Genomic DNA, 13,712 nt, shown 5'->3' on the forward strand with positions numbered 1-13,712 from the left:
CGATCTAACACAGTGGTGAGACCTGCTTCCTAATCTTATCTAATTCTGCTGCTACGTGCCCCAGATTCTCTTCCCATGTCTTACTAAAGACAGCTAGATCATTATACATCCGGGCATGCCCTTGCATCCCTTCCAGTAAGTGATTGACCAGGTGTTGGAAGGTAGTCAGAGCATTTTTCATCCCAAACGGCATGAGTGAAAATTAATTCAAGCCATTCAGGGTGACAACTTCTTCTGATGCCAACTTCTCCTGAGACTCTGGGGTTAATGGGATCTGTCAATACCCCCTACTCAGATCCATGGTAGTCTGATACCTCCCGTCCACAAACTCATCTAAAAGCTCATCCATGCGAGGCATCGGATAGACATATGTTAAGGTTTGGGCATTGAGCTGCCGGTATCATGTGGGTCAAACTGAGAAGTTGGACCCAGTATGCCATGTCCATGGTCGGTCCGGAGCTTCTGGGATTTGGATGCTGTACAAAAGTCCACACTTCCAAAGAATCTGTTTGTAACTCATCATTATTTCCCTTAGGTTTACTTCTTTATGCTAAGGTGGGGTCCCAAGTCCTACTCCCCGTTATGACTGGTGCTAGCCCACTTGCTTGGCGTGGGGCCAGAGGTCACAAAATAGGACACGGCACAAGGCTTTGAATAACAAAAACGTATTTATCAAACCCCTATAAACTCAAGTAGCAAATGTATGTATATGATCCTCTAGGGGATGATCATATACATACAATCACAATACAGTATAATTCACTGTACAGTTGTGTGCCAAAGTCTCTCCCAAGTTCCTACGACCCCATGTTATAAGGGGTCTTACCGTGACCATCTTTTGGAATTCCAGTTTCACTACTAAATACCCCAGTTACAGATAGCTTCCATCACTGAGGCCCCAGAACGGGAAGCCCTTCCAAGGGCTGTAATGGGAGATGTTTCAGGTGCTTATCATACATACCATGGCTTAAATATAATGGACCTTTGGGATCCACTATCCAAAAAGATATCACATTTCTTCTCTTCTAGCTTGGCTTCAACTCTGGCTGACGGGCCAAGGAGCCCTTTTGGTAAATGGGATTGATGCTGTTCTTTTGCAGGGATTGTCTTGACATAGTTTTTCATGCACGTAGGGCCCAGCATATTCCTTCACTGGGTACCTTTGTTGGATTAGACCGAGACCGTATGAACTGCTTGATGACCTTTGGAAGGTTTTCTCTTATAATGAATTCATTTGAAAAATCCGAAGTACCCCGATTCTTCCTTATTGTCTGGTATAGCCCTATTTTGGAATATATGGACATATATACATATAGCCAGGCAAGGTGGCCACACACACTGTGGTGCAAGATAGAGAGGGGGTAACTGTAAATCAGCAAGAGTCATGTTAGTGATCCAATATACCAGCATGGCACAGGAGTGGAAAATATAGAGTATTTATTTAGTCCAACAAGCAAACATTTAGCCCGACGTTTCCATCTCCAGGTGGACCTTCTTCTATATTATGTTAATGTATATAATGTATGTATGTCTTTTTAAATATATATCAATATAAATATGTATTTTTTTATATATCTACCTATATATAGATTTTATATATATATATAATCAAAAAATAAATAGATGATACCGTTCTGTGGCTAACGAAATGCTTTTATTTGTGCGAGCTTTCGAGATACACTGATCTCTTCTTCCGGCGATGTTACAATGAATGAAGCATGCAAAACATTGTAACATCGCCGGAAGAAGAGATCAGTGTATCTCGAAAGCTTGCACAAATAAAAGCATTTCGTTAGCCACAGAACGGTATCATCTATTTATTTTTTGCAAACCTATACATTTGCTCGCCCCGGGCGAGTGGATTTAACCCCCGGGCGAGTAAATATTGGCCCAAGCAGCACACGTTTGGTACTAGGTGGCGAGTAGATTTTTTGGTGATTTGTCAACCACTGTATGTGGTATGTATATATATGTATACTGTATACATGTATATGTATACAGTGGTTGACAAATCACCAAAAAATCTACTCGCCACACAAAAAAATCTACTCGCCACCTAGTACCAAACGTGTGCTGCTTGGGCCAATATTTACTCGCCCGGGGGTTAAATCCACTCGCCCGGGGCGAGCAAATGTATGTATATATATATATATACCATAATACTGAGTTAAGTTATGGTGAGTAAAAAAAGTGACAAAAACCCTCCACAGGAAAGCAAATATGCAAATACAACTGTATGCTCATCTGCATGTCTTAGGCAGGTCTGCAACCCCGCCTTTCCCCATTATCACCCAGCATACAGCACTTCCACTGCAGCAAGGGATTCTGGGAAATGACATGCAAATGAGCACACAGTGTCACTTTTTGCCTCAATAACCATTTTTAACATGGTTCCCAGTAAAATCAACCCCACACTGATGAGACCCATCAAGGTCGAAACAGCTGTCTGTGGGTGGTTTTCTGGGTATGCACCTTAACCCTGGCTGTGCTCAAAGCTGTGACCATGCAGCAAGCTTAAGTCTATAGGGAACCATGTTAAAAATGGTTATTGAGGCAAAAAGTGACACTGTGTGCTCATTTGCATGTCATTTCCCAGAATCCCTTGCTGCAGTGGAAGTGCTGTATGCTGGGTGATGATGGGGAAAGGCGGGGTTGCAGACCTGCCTAAGACATGCAGATGAGCATACAGTTGTATTTGCATATTTGCTTTCCTGTGGAGGGTTTTTGTCACTTTTTTTACTCACCATAACTTAACTCAGTATTATATATATATATATGTATATGTATATGTATATGTATATGTATATGTATATATATATAAATATAAATAATCTATAATCTATAATCTATATATAGGTAGATATATATATATATATATATGGATCCGCTCCAAAATTATGGGTACAAAAATAGAAAACGTTTTATATCAGGATAAGTGCAGTACAAATAGCCTGGGTATATACAATATTTATGTACACCATTAATTGGTCTATCTGTCTGTCTGTCTGTCTGTCTGTCTGTCTATCGCACAGTCCTGCTTGTACAAATCTCTGCTCAATAACGAGTGTTAAAAAAATACGAAATAGAACTACATCTCCCAGAATCCCACGGAGAGCAGAGAGCAAATGACAAATCTGTGAGCCAATCAGGGCGTAACATTGGAGCGAGGCTTGGGTTGTGCTGAACTTCCGGTCCCACCTTCTCTTTTCCGGTCCAGGTGTGAGTGACTAGTGCAGGTAATTCATATTCACAGTGATCATGTGATCCGGATTAAAGCGTGGAAGCAGTGTCGCTACACTCCTTCTGTCTCATTCTTAGCTGTCTCCCCCTCAACTCTTCCCTGTCCTTTCACTCTCTCCCCCTTCCCCCTTTGTACCTCTCCTTGTCTCTCCTGTCCCCCTCCTCTCTCTCCTGGCCCCCTCCTCTCTCCCCTGGCCCCATTCTCTGTCCCCTGGCCCCCTCCTCTGTCCCCTGGCTCTGTCCCCTGGCCCCCTCCTCTGTCCCCCCCCCCCCTTCTTGTCCTCCCTCTTTTTCTACCACAAAAATGCTTAAATATGAAGTTAAAACCGGATAATTTGACACAAGTGAGTGGCAGAGATGCACTTAGCGGCAAACAGTGTGTCAGTGTGGTTCCTATTTAGACAGTGACAGTCATGGGCTGTAACAGTGATAGATATACAGGCACAATGACCAACACACTGATTGCGTCATAGTGACAGACACACAGATCGTGACACAGTGAAAATGACAGGGACAGACTGGCACCATGACAATTGAAGCAGTTACAGGCACAGGGACCCACTATAAAGTTCTCAGGTTTTCTAAATAAAATAAGTACTAATATTCCAAACCCCTCTAATATCATCACACCTCATAAATTAGTCCTACTGTGGATCTAACCCTCCTCCTCTGGCCTGGATATCTAAGGGTGTGCCTCTGAACCCTCGTCCCTGCAAGGTAGGTCATTTTAATTCTCACTACCCTCTTCCCATTGTAGTAATGTCTTTGAAGCAGTAGTTCACGGTTCGAATTCTGTTATCCTTAAATGAGTCAATATTTTCCTCATTTATATTGTAATCTCTGCCGTAAAAAAATAATTTATGCCTCTATAGGTACAGAGCTGTGCTATGTGCTGTACTATATATCTATCCACAGCTCCACGATGTGGATATTTTCTTTTTCTTTTGTGTAAATTTGCTCCGCTCCAGGTGGCAATTGGAATCCCTGTCTATACACACATGATAGGGTAGTGTGTGTGTATATATATATATATATATATATATATATATAAATAATGTGTGTATATATATATATATACTTTTGCTTCATTCATTGTAACATCGCCGGAAGAAGAGATCAGTGTATCTCGAAAGCTCGCACAAATAAAAGCATTTCGTTAGCCACAGAACGGTATCATCTATTTATTTTTTTGATTATTGAAGCTCGGCTAACACGGTACTGATACCTCTACATGTATATATATATATATATATATATATATATATATATATATATATATATACACACATATATATATACACATGTAGATGTATCAGTATCGTGTTAGCCGAGTTTCAATAATCAAAAAATAAATAGACGGTACCGTTCTGTGGCTAACGAAATGCTTTTATTTGTGCGAGCTTTCGAGATACACTGATCTCTTCCGGCGATGTTACAATGAACGAATCAAGCAAAGGGTATACTTAAAAACAGTGTCTCTTGGAAAGTTATCTGTGCTTGTCTCTTCCCCCCCCCCCCTCTCCCTGTGTGGATGTGATTTATGGCTAGAGGTGTTAAATGGTTCCTGAAAGTTAGTGATGTAAGAGTGTGTGTGTATCTGTACCGTTCTGTGGCTAACGAAATGCTTTTATTTGTGCGAGCTTACACACACACACACACACACACACACACACACACACACACACACACACACACACTCTTACATCACTAACTTTCAGGAACCATTTAACACCTCTAGCCATAAATCACATTCACACAAGGGGGGGGGGGGGGAAGAGACAAGCACAGATAACATTCCAAGAGACACTGTTTTTAAGTATACCCTTTGCTTGCTTCATTCATTGTAACATCGCCGGAAGAAGAGATCAGTGTATCTCGTAAGCTCGCACAAATAAAAGCATTTCATTAGCCACAGAACGGTATCGTCTATTTATTTTTTGAATATATATATATATATATATATATATATATATATATATATATATATATATATATATATATATATATATATATATACAGTGTTCGACAAACCTATACATTTGCTCGCCCCGGGCGAGTGGATTTAACATCGTGGCGAGCTCCTATTGGCCCAAGCAGCACACGTTTGGTACTAAGTGGCGAGTAGATTTTTTGGTGATTTGTCGACCACTGTGTATATATATATATATATATATATATATATATATATATATATATATATATATATATATTTTTTTTTTTAAGTTATGGTGGATAAAAAAAAGTGACAAAAACCCTCACAGCAAAGCATATAGCAAATGGAAATATTACTGTATACTCATTTGCATGTCTTAGACAGGTCTGCAACCCCACCTTTCACCATTATTACCCAGCACACAGCACTTCCACTGCAGCCAGAGATTCTGGGAAATGACATGCAAATGAGAAACGGCTGTCTGTGGGTGGGTTTACTGACTATGCATCTTAACCCTGGCTGTGCTCAAAGCTGTGACCATGCAGCAAGATTAAGCCTATAGGGAACCATGTTAAAAATGGTTTTGAAGCAAAAAGTGGCAGTGTGTGCTCATTTGCATGTCATTTCCCAGAATCCCTTGCTGCAGTGGAAGTGCTGTGTGCTGGGTAATAATGGTGAAAGGCGGGGTTGCAGACCTGTCTAAGGCCTCGGCCATGCTCCCTGCTGGCGTGCTGAGGCGCAGGGAAAGCGGGTGCTTTCCCTGGCCTTGCGGTTGCTTACCGCATGCGCCGTCAGCGGGCCGTCAGGGGGCAGGCGTGTCACTGGCCGGGGGCGGACCAGTGACGTCACGGAGCTGGTTCGCCCTCATTGGGCGAACCGCTCACGTGACCGGCCTGTTGCGCCGCCAAGCGGGGGAATTTTAAATTCCCCTAAGACCTGCGCTTCCGCAAGCGCGCAGAAGCGCAGGTGAGCCCCTACTAAAGCCGCTCTAATTGCGACTGTAGGGGCTCAGTGCTGAGCGGGAGCGCGCCTCAGCACGCTTCCGCCAGCAAGCGGTTAACATGGCCGAGGCCTAAGACATGCAAATGAGCATACAGTAATATTTCCATTTGCTATATATATGTACACACTCTCTCACACACTCTCTCACACACTCTCTCACACACTCTCTCACACACTCTCTCACACACTCTCACACACACTCACGCACACACTCTGAAAGATTTAGACTACCTGCACTGATTCACCGTTGGGCTGCAGCAAAACGTCTTTGGAAGCAGAAATATCATTCACCGCGCAGTATGCTGATGTCGTGCTTCGCATGATTCGATACAAAGCATTATGGGAAGCGACTTTAGCAAGCAAAGCTCTGACTGACAGAAGACGTACTGCTGACCTAATGACCGTGACGAGTTTTGTGGATTCATTCTTTGAATGCTGGAGGGGCTGTGGTATTGGAGTGCCACGGTATCAGTGCCACGGGCCCTCTGACACTCAGATCACGTGATGGTTCTGTCACTGAAGATGGAATGAAAGGTGAGAAGTTACCCTCTTCCCCTCCTCATTGGTGTGAATCATGTCATGCACTCATGTCATGACATGATCTTCCTTTGCAAAATGAGCTGCAGTGTTTTGACATAGCTACTACGTCATGACACCTCTGGAGAGCCTGACCCCATAACATACTAGCTACATCATGAGGCACTCAAACGGTTAAAGAGTCAGTCCCACGTAGGACCAAGTGATCTAATGGCAGTGACATGTTTAATAGGTCAAAGGGTCAGACCCACCTAGGAGCAAAGTGACATTTAAATATAGCTGATTTATTTCTTTTTAAAAAAAAAGTATTGTTCAAGGCGTGTTTTTTTTTTTTTTTTATGCCTTCAAAATAACCTAATTGTTTGTAGGGTTTCTACAATGTTTTCCTGACCTTTTGTAATGAACAGACATTTATATAGGGGGATATTGTTAGCGCACTTTTTTTTTTTTTGTGTGTCTCTCTGTCTTATAACCCAATTATACATCCAAATAAAAAAAGGGCAAGACAGTACTTATCAGATAAAATTAGAATTGCAATGGACCCGGTGAAAATAACTTTCCCCTGGGAACAGGTAAGTGATACGTTTGACTTTGCATCTTATTAAAGAAGGTGTTTCCATGTTTGATTTTATTTAGAGGTGCGGGAGACTCCGGAAGAACATTGATGGAGAAGGATCGGACCCTCAATTCACCAGGTAAGAGAGATTCCGATCGCCTAATTCTGGGGTGCGCAAACTTCCTGCACTGCGCCCCCCTGCCTGCTCTACACCTGCCCCCCCCTTACCTCTAATGCGGCGTTGCCATGGAGACGCGTGGACTGAAGCCGGGTAAGTGAGCCGCGCCACCCCCCCAAAAAAAAAGTCTCTGGGTGCGCCCACCAGTTTGCGCACCCCTGGCCTAATTGATGTCTTGTACTAAAATACGCTTGAATTGCAGTTCAACGTGTATGTGTGTATGTGTGTATGATTATGTATGGGTAACGCTTGGTAGGTTCAACCATACTGTGAAAGGTTGAACAGTATACCCGGTTAAAGAGAGAAAAGTACTTGCCAACATGTTGTTGAGGCCAATATGGCAAGTTAAGACCCAACCTCAAAATATTAAAACTACAGAAAAGCGATGGTACTCATTCTCCAGCGTTCAGGAACAAGGCATGGAGGCAGAGGGTGCTAAGAATCAATAGAGGTTTAACACCAGCTGTCATCTACACCTCTATCTTGGTACCTACCACTGTTGGACTCTTTCCAGTGAAGCAGGAATGAAAGAACCGGAAGACAAACTTGAAAAGATTTAATGGGACATTGTTGGCCTTAGTGAAGACGATAAGATGAAGGCCTTATTAAGCTCAAACACGACCACCTGTTATATTACAGAGGCACAGAAAATGTAAGCATCAGTGGAGAAGGCTTCATCGGTTACAAGGGATTGAGAAACAACATAGTAGAGTATGAGAGCTAATTGGAAAGAGCAGCTGCAATCCTCATTAAATTAAAAAAGAGATGCAGATAATCCAGTAATCCAAGTGTATGCCCCAACATCAAGTCATGCAGACAATGAAGTGGAAAACTTCTACCAGGACATCAACCAACCTAACAACAAAGGAAATTGTTCAATTGACCTCAAGATCATTATGGGAGATTTACATGCAAACAGTGGTGGCCAGCAAAAAAGCGAAGCGTTGGTTGGTAAGTATGGTTACGGCAACGGGAATGAACGTGGCGACAGATTGATAGAATTTGCAGAATGCAAAAACTGCTAAACGATCTTTTCTTTAAAAATAATTCAAATAGAAAATGGACATGCAGTGGAGCCATTCGAAGCAAAAACGACATTGACTATCCTAGGTAACAAGAAACGCGATTGAAGGCTGCACAGTCCTTACCCGTTTTGGCACACAAAGCGATCGCTGATTCGGTTTGCGGCAAACTACATTTTAATGCGAAGATGGAAAGAAGAAAATTTTGATTTTAAAAAGAAGATAAATCAATCATCAAGAACCTCAAAAATGACAGCAGAGAATTTAGACTAGAGACAAAAAAATCGCTTCAGCTTGCTCGAGATGCATGGGAATACTTAAACAATTCTGAAACACTTATCAAGAATGTAGTTGAAAGCTTACAGTAGAAAAAAAGGATAAGAAAATATGAGATGAGACAAAGCAGTCGTGTGGAAACAGTCGTGTGTGCTGGTCACACACACTTTAAGTGAAACTTCTGTCTTTGGTCACTGTTGTCACAAATATTGTATTTGTGATGGTGATATTTTTAATTAAAATTCAAAACACAATGTCAGTGGCAAAACGCAAAGAAGTTTGACTTAGAACGCGCGTGCTCGGCACAAACCTGTTTTAGCTATTTGCACTTATATAGTTATACTAACTGTCTCTGTGTGCGTTTGTGTGTCTGTTTGCCTGCGTATGGGTGGGTGCCCAAGCGCCAACCCGGTCGCCAGTGCCCATGTGCGGCGTGACCCAGGAGGTTTTTTTGGCGCATGCACGAGTGTGACGGTGACGCACGCCTATTAGTACCGTAACGTTACTCGCGTTACGGTTTTTCGTTACAAAGCAAGGATTTTTCCCCATGAAAACCCTGTAGGCGCCAGCAAAGAAGTTTCACTTCAAAAAAGAAATAATTAGGGAACAAGTGCCAAACACCTCAGAATGAAGCCAAACAATCTCTTTTTCTTCAGAGGAATAAGGGAAGGTGCTCGTGTGAAAGTTTGGTCACACTTTATATAATGGACATAAGAAAAAGAGCCAGCACACTACCCCTAAATAAAGTAATACTCGCAATTCGTAGGAGCGTATCCTATTCACTATAGACGTAACACATGGATGATGAAAAAACGTTGCTTTTGTTTGCAAAGGAACATGTCCCACTACAATGAGATGTTTCAGGCCCATACACAGCCTTTCATCAGTTAAGGAGGGTACAACAAGAAATGAAGCAATCCCAAGATACAAAACCTCGATATACAGATATTTGTAAGACATAAGCTTATAACTGAAGAAGTAAAGGAAAATAACTGCGATATGGTGAAATCGGTCAGCTGCTGGATGAAGGCCTCTTCGTGATCTTCCTGGTGCTGTGGTTGCAAGCCTCTTCCTTGTTACTCCAACACATTTTCTAATGTCATCCTCCCATCTTACTTTTGTCTTTCGTCTTGGTCTTTAGAACACTATGAAATCCATTCAAGTGTTTTCTTTGTCCAACAGTAGTCTTTTTATCTCGCAATATGTCCGGCACACCGCCATTTTAATTTCTTCACCCATGTGATGTCACTAAGTTTTTGTTAGCTTTCAAATCCATCCATTCTTTTTCCGGTCTCTTCAGGTAATACCCAGCATACATCTCTCCATACTTCCTTACGTTGTCTGAAGCTTATGAATTATCTTTGCATTTAGGGTCCGTGTTTAACATCCATACGTCTGCACAGGCACAATACACTGGTCGAACACTTTCTTCTTGAGGAACAGTGAAAGGTTCACTTGCATGATTGTTTCTTCCATATTCTATGCACTCCATGCCATTTCACTCTCCTATTGATTTTCATTTGAAAGGTTCCCCTCCATTGATACTTGGTTGCCAAGCAGTACTTAGTTTTCAGACTTCTGGTTCTATTGCATTTATATCAAACTTAGTAGAGTTGACACATTTGTTGAGATTCATATGGAGGCCCACCTCACTTGCTTTGGTGAGTTCTCTGATTCGTTTCTGAAGGTCTTCTAGATTTGTCACAAAATGCCGTTTGCATGTCATGGGTGACTCAAGTATTCGCTGTTGTTTTCTCTTTCTTCCCAATTCAATGTTTTAAACAGCTCTTCAAGTGTTGCTGTGAAAAGCTTTGCTGACAAGGTGTCTCCCTGTCTCGCTCCCTTGCTGATCCTTATCTTGCTGATCCTTATCTTGCTTGTGTCCTTATGTAATCTAATGGTTGATGTGGCATTCTCATAAATGTTTCTTATATCTATAATCTCCTCCCAAAGACAGATCAGTATTTGCCGGGGTGACAAAACCCATGCATTCAACAGGGCCTCACAATGTGAAGACCAAGGTACTATCAGCGAGTAAAGGAGAGGAGTTGAAGGTATGGGAGGAGCAGGGTGTGGAGGAGAGGGACAGCTCTGCAGATATCAGTGCAGGTGGGTATTTAAGGTGTAATCCCTGTTGGCAAAGAAAAAAGCATACATAACATCATTCTCTCCTTAAACAAATGCACCACAACTTAAATCAAATATTTGTCGGTTTTGGTTTCTCTGAGAATTAAGATATTTTTCTTTTCATCTGGGCCTCTGAATGGGTGGGAGGGCTTGTCAATCAAGTGTTGACTCAACTTCCAACCAGTCTTGTCCCTGTTAGAACCAATAAATATAAGGAGGTAGGAGAGAGGGACACTTTGCCTGCGCAAACTCCTGTCCAGGATGTTATGATATCCCAATTCTTGGCTCGCCATGTTTACTAACTAACTTTATAACTGCTCCCCTAATTGCTTCCTATAATCCACCCATAACAAGTTCCATTCACACTCCCTCCAATGCCTCCCCTAGCTTCTCGCATTCGTGTTCTCTACAACGCCTCCCCCTGACTGCTCCCCTGATCAATCCCCAAAACGCTAAGCTCTTACATAGTTTCCTCTACCTACTTTCTACAACGCCTTCCCTAATAAGGCTGAAAGTGTATATAAATAAGATAGTGGAACCTAACTCCGCTCTTCTCTCCCCAGGTTGGATTATGGAAGATGGAACTAATTGGTATGGAGAAAAAAGCTTCATGAACTCACACAAACTGAATCAACCAAGAGGGAGCACTTCAAATTTGGGAGAGGTATCCACTCCACTTGGAGGAGCAATGGGGAACGTGCTGCAGACACTTAAACTTATTGAGGAGAGCATGGGGGATGGAAACAGTATCCATGAGTATGATGAACCTGAAGAGAGGTTCTTGGGTAATACCGTTCAGCAACGCACTGTAAAAGTGCAAAAGATATATTCTTGTACTGTGTGCGGCAAAAGGTTTACTCAGAGTTCACATTTGCTCGTACACCAGAGAATCCATACAGGAGAGAGACCTTACAGCTGCTCTGAGTGCGGAAAATGTTTTATTTGCAGCTCCAAGCTGGTTATACACCGGAGGACTCACACAGGAGAGAAACCGTACAACTGCACGGAGTGTGGGAAATTCTTTACGCAGTATTCCACTTTCATTAAGCATCAAAGAATTCACACAGGAGAGAGGCCGTACACGTGCAGCGACTGCGGGAAGACCTTCATCAGCAGTTCCAATATGGTCATACACCAGCGGGGTCACAAAGGGGAGAGACCGTTTGCCTGCGCGGAGTGTGGGAAAAGTTTTACGAACAGCACGTCTCTGCTCATACATCAGAGGGCTCACACGGGAGAGCGACCATATGTCTGTTCTTACTGCAGCAAAAGCTTCATCCACAGCTCTGCACTGATCACCCACCGGAGAATTCACACCGGAGACAGACCCTATGCCTGTAGCGAATGTGGGAAGAGTTACAGTGACCGATCCACGTTTGTGAAGCACCAGAGGACTCACACCAGCGAGAAGCCTTACGCCTGTACGGAGTGCGAGAAACGCTTCACCCAGCGAGCAACCCTTGTAAAACACCAGCGTACGCACACACGGGGGGGACCCCATCCATGTCCAAAGTGCAACAAGAGCTTTGTGGACAGCTCCGCGCTGGCTGCCCATGAGCGGATCCACACGAACGAGCGCCCATTTGCCTGCACAGAGTGTAGCAAAAGTTACACCGACCGCTCCACCTTCCTCAAGCACCAGCGAACTCACACCGGAGAGAGACCGTACGCCTGCACAGACTGCGGAAAGCGGTTTACCCAGAGCGCGCACCTCACCAGTCACCGCAGAATCCATACGGGGGAAAAACCTTATGAGTGCGCGCAGTGTGGGAAACGATTTACCTGCAAGTCTCATATTGTGAAACACCATCGAAGCCATACAGGGGAGAGACCGTACGCGTGTACGGAATGTGATAGGAGCTTCGCTAACAAATCGACACTGGTTAAACATCGGCAGGTCCACTCAGAGGAGAAGTTGTATAAATGCAATTCATGCGGGGAAGGGTTTTCTCAAATCTGCGATCTTGCTATCCACAGCAAAGATCACACCCAAGAAAAAACTCGTGATTAGTAAAAAAAAAAAAAAAAAAAACAGGCAAATCCAAACAAATTATATATTTATACGTAGAAAAGGAGCCCCTCATGTTTTAATAACGGTTCACATTTTATTCACTGTACCTTAGCCACAGTTATTTCCTGTGTAGTAATTAAAATATGAAACACCTCAGTGTAATTGAGTATTTAGTAGAATATGGTGCTTAAGATCACGTGAGCCCTGTTAACAACTTTTTGTGATATGTCCATATGAATCCTGGGTACTGTGATAATTTGTCCACAATAAGAACAGTCCATGTATAGTGGTAGTAAAGAGGAGTAAGCGCCTAGCGGTGTCCGTGAGGTAAACACAGTATATGGCACACAATGATATCCTCTACACAGTAAATAATACATTGAGCCTTGATAAAGTGCTTGTGCGCGAAACGCGCAGGTGCGTTTTCCATCTATCATCCGTTTTGAGCTACACAATAAATTAACTTTTATTTGGAGTTGCCCTGGATTACTTATCTTTTTTTATTTTTTGCTGTGCTCCGGTTATACACCTTTCCAATTGAGTATTTAGACAGATTTAACCCTTTGAGTTCCGGAGGTGTTGCGGCACCAGAATGCCACAGCTGCTTTGAATCGTCACGTGAACATGGCGGCCGTATTCCAGGAAACGGAAGAGGAGTTACCACTGGGCAGATCGTGTCCTGCGCTCCCATGGGAAAGCATGAAAAACAAACCTCTCTGGGCGTGACACAGTCACTACATCATGCGGCCCCCGAAGTGCCAACCCCTATGATGTAGCGACTACGTCCTGGGTCATACGAAGGGTTAAAGTAACTGTTTACTTCTTTTATA

The 13,712-nt window shown here is 42.9% G+C and overlaps 1 protein-coding gene across 11 annotated transcripts in view; it reads left to right on the forward strand.

Annotated features, from left to right (window-relative positions):
• Nucleotides 1–13,357, forward strand: part of LOC142467357 (uncharacterized) — a 70,840-nt gene extending 57,483 nt beyond the window's left edge. The window contains exons 1-5 of one of the 11 annotated variants that reach the window (XM_075572938.1): nt 3,195–3,236; nt 3,883–3,957; nt 7,349–7,407; nt 10,698–10,853; nt 11,435–13,357. In XM_075572938.1, coding sequence (XP_075429053.1) covers nt 7,377–7,407; nt 10,698–10,853; nt 11,435–12,882 — 1,635 coding nt within the window. In that variant the 5' untranslated portion in view covers nt 3,195–3,236; nt 3,883–3,957; nt 7,349–7,376 and the 3' untranslated portion in view covers nt 12,883–13,357. The other 10 variants (XM_075572939.1, XM_075572940.1, XM_075572946.1 and 7 more) reach the window with 10 other exon arrangements.
• Nucleotides 13,358–13,712: the final 355 nt, after the last annotated feature.

The sequence above is a fragment of the Ascaphus truei genome, chromosome 16 (genome assembly GCF_040206685.1).
Source record: "Ascaphus truei isolate aAscTru1 chromosome 16, aAscTru1.hap1, whole genome shotgun sequence".
Lineage (NCBI taxonomy): Eukaryota > Metazoa > Chordata > Amphibia > Anura > Ascaphidae > Ascaphus > Ascaphus truei.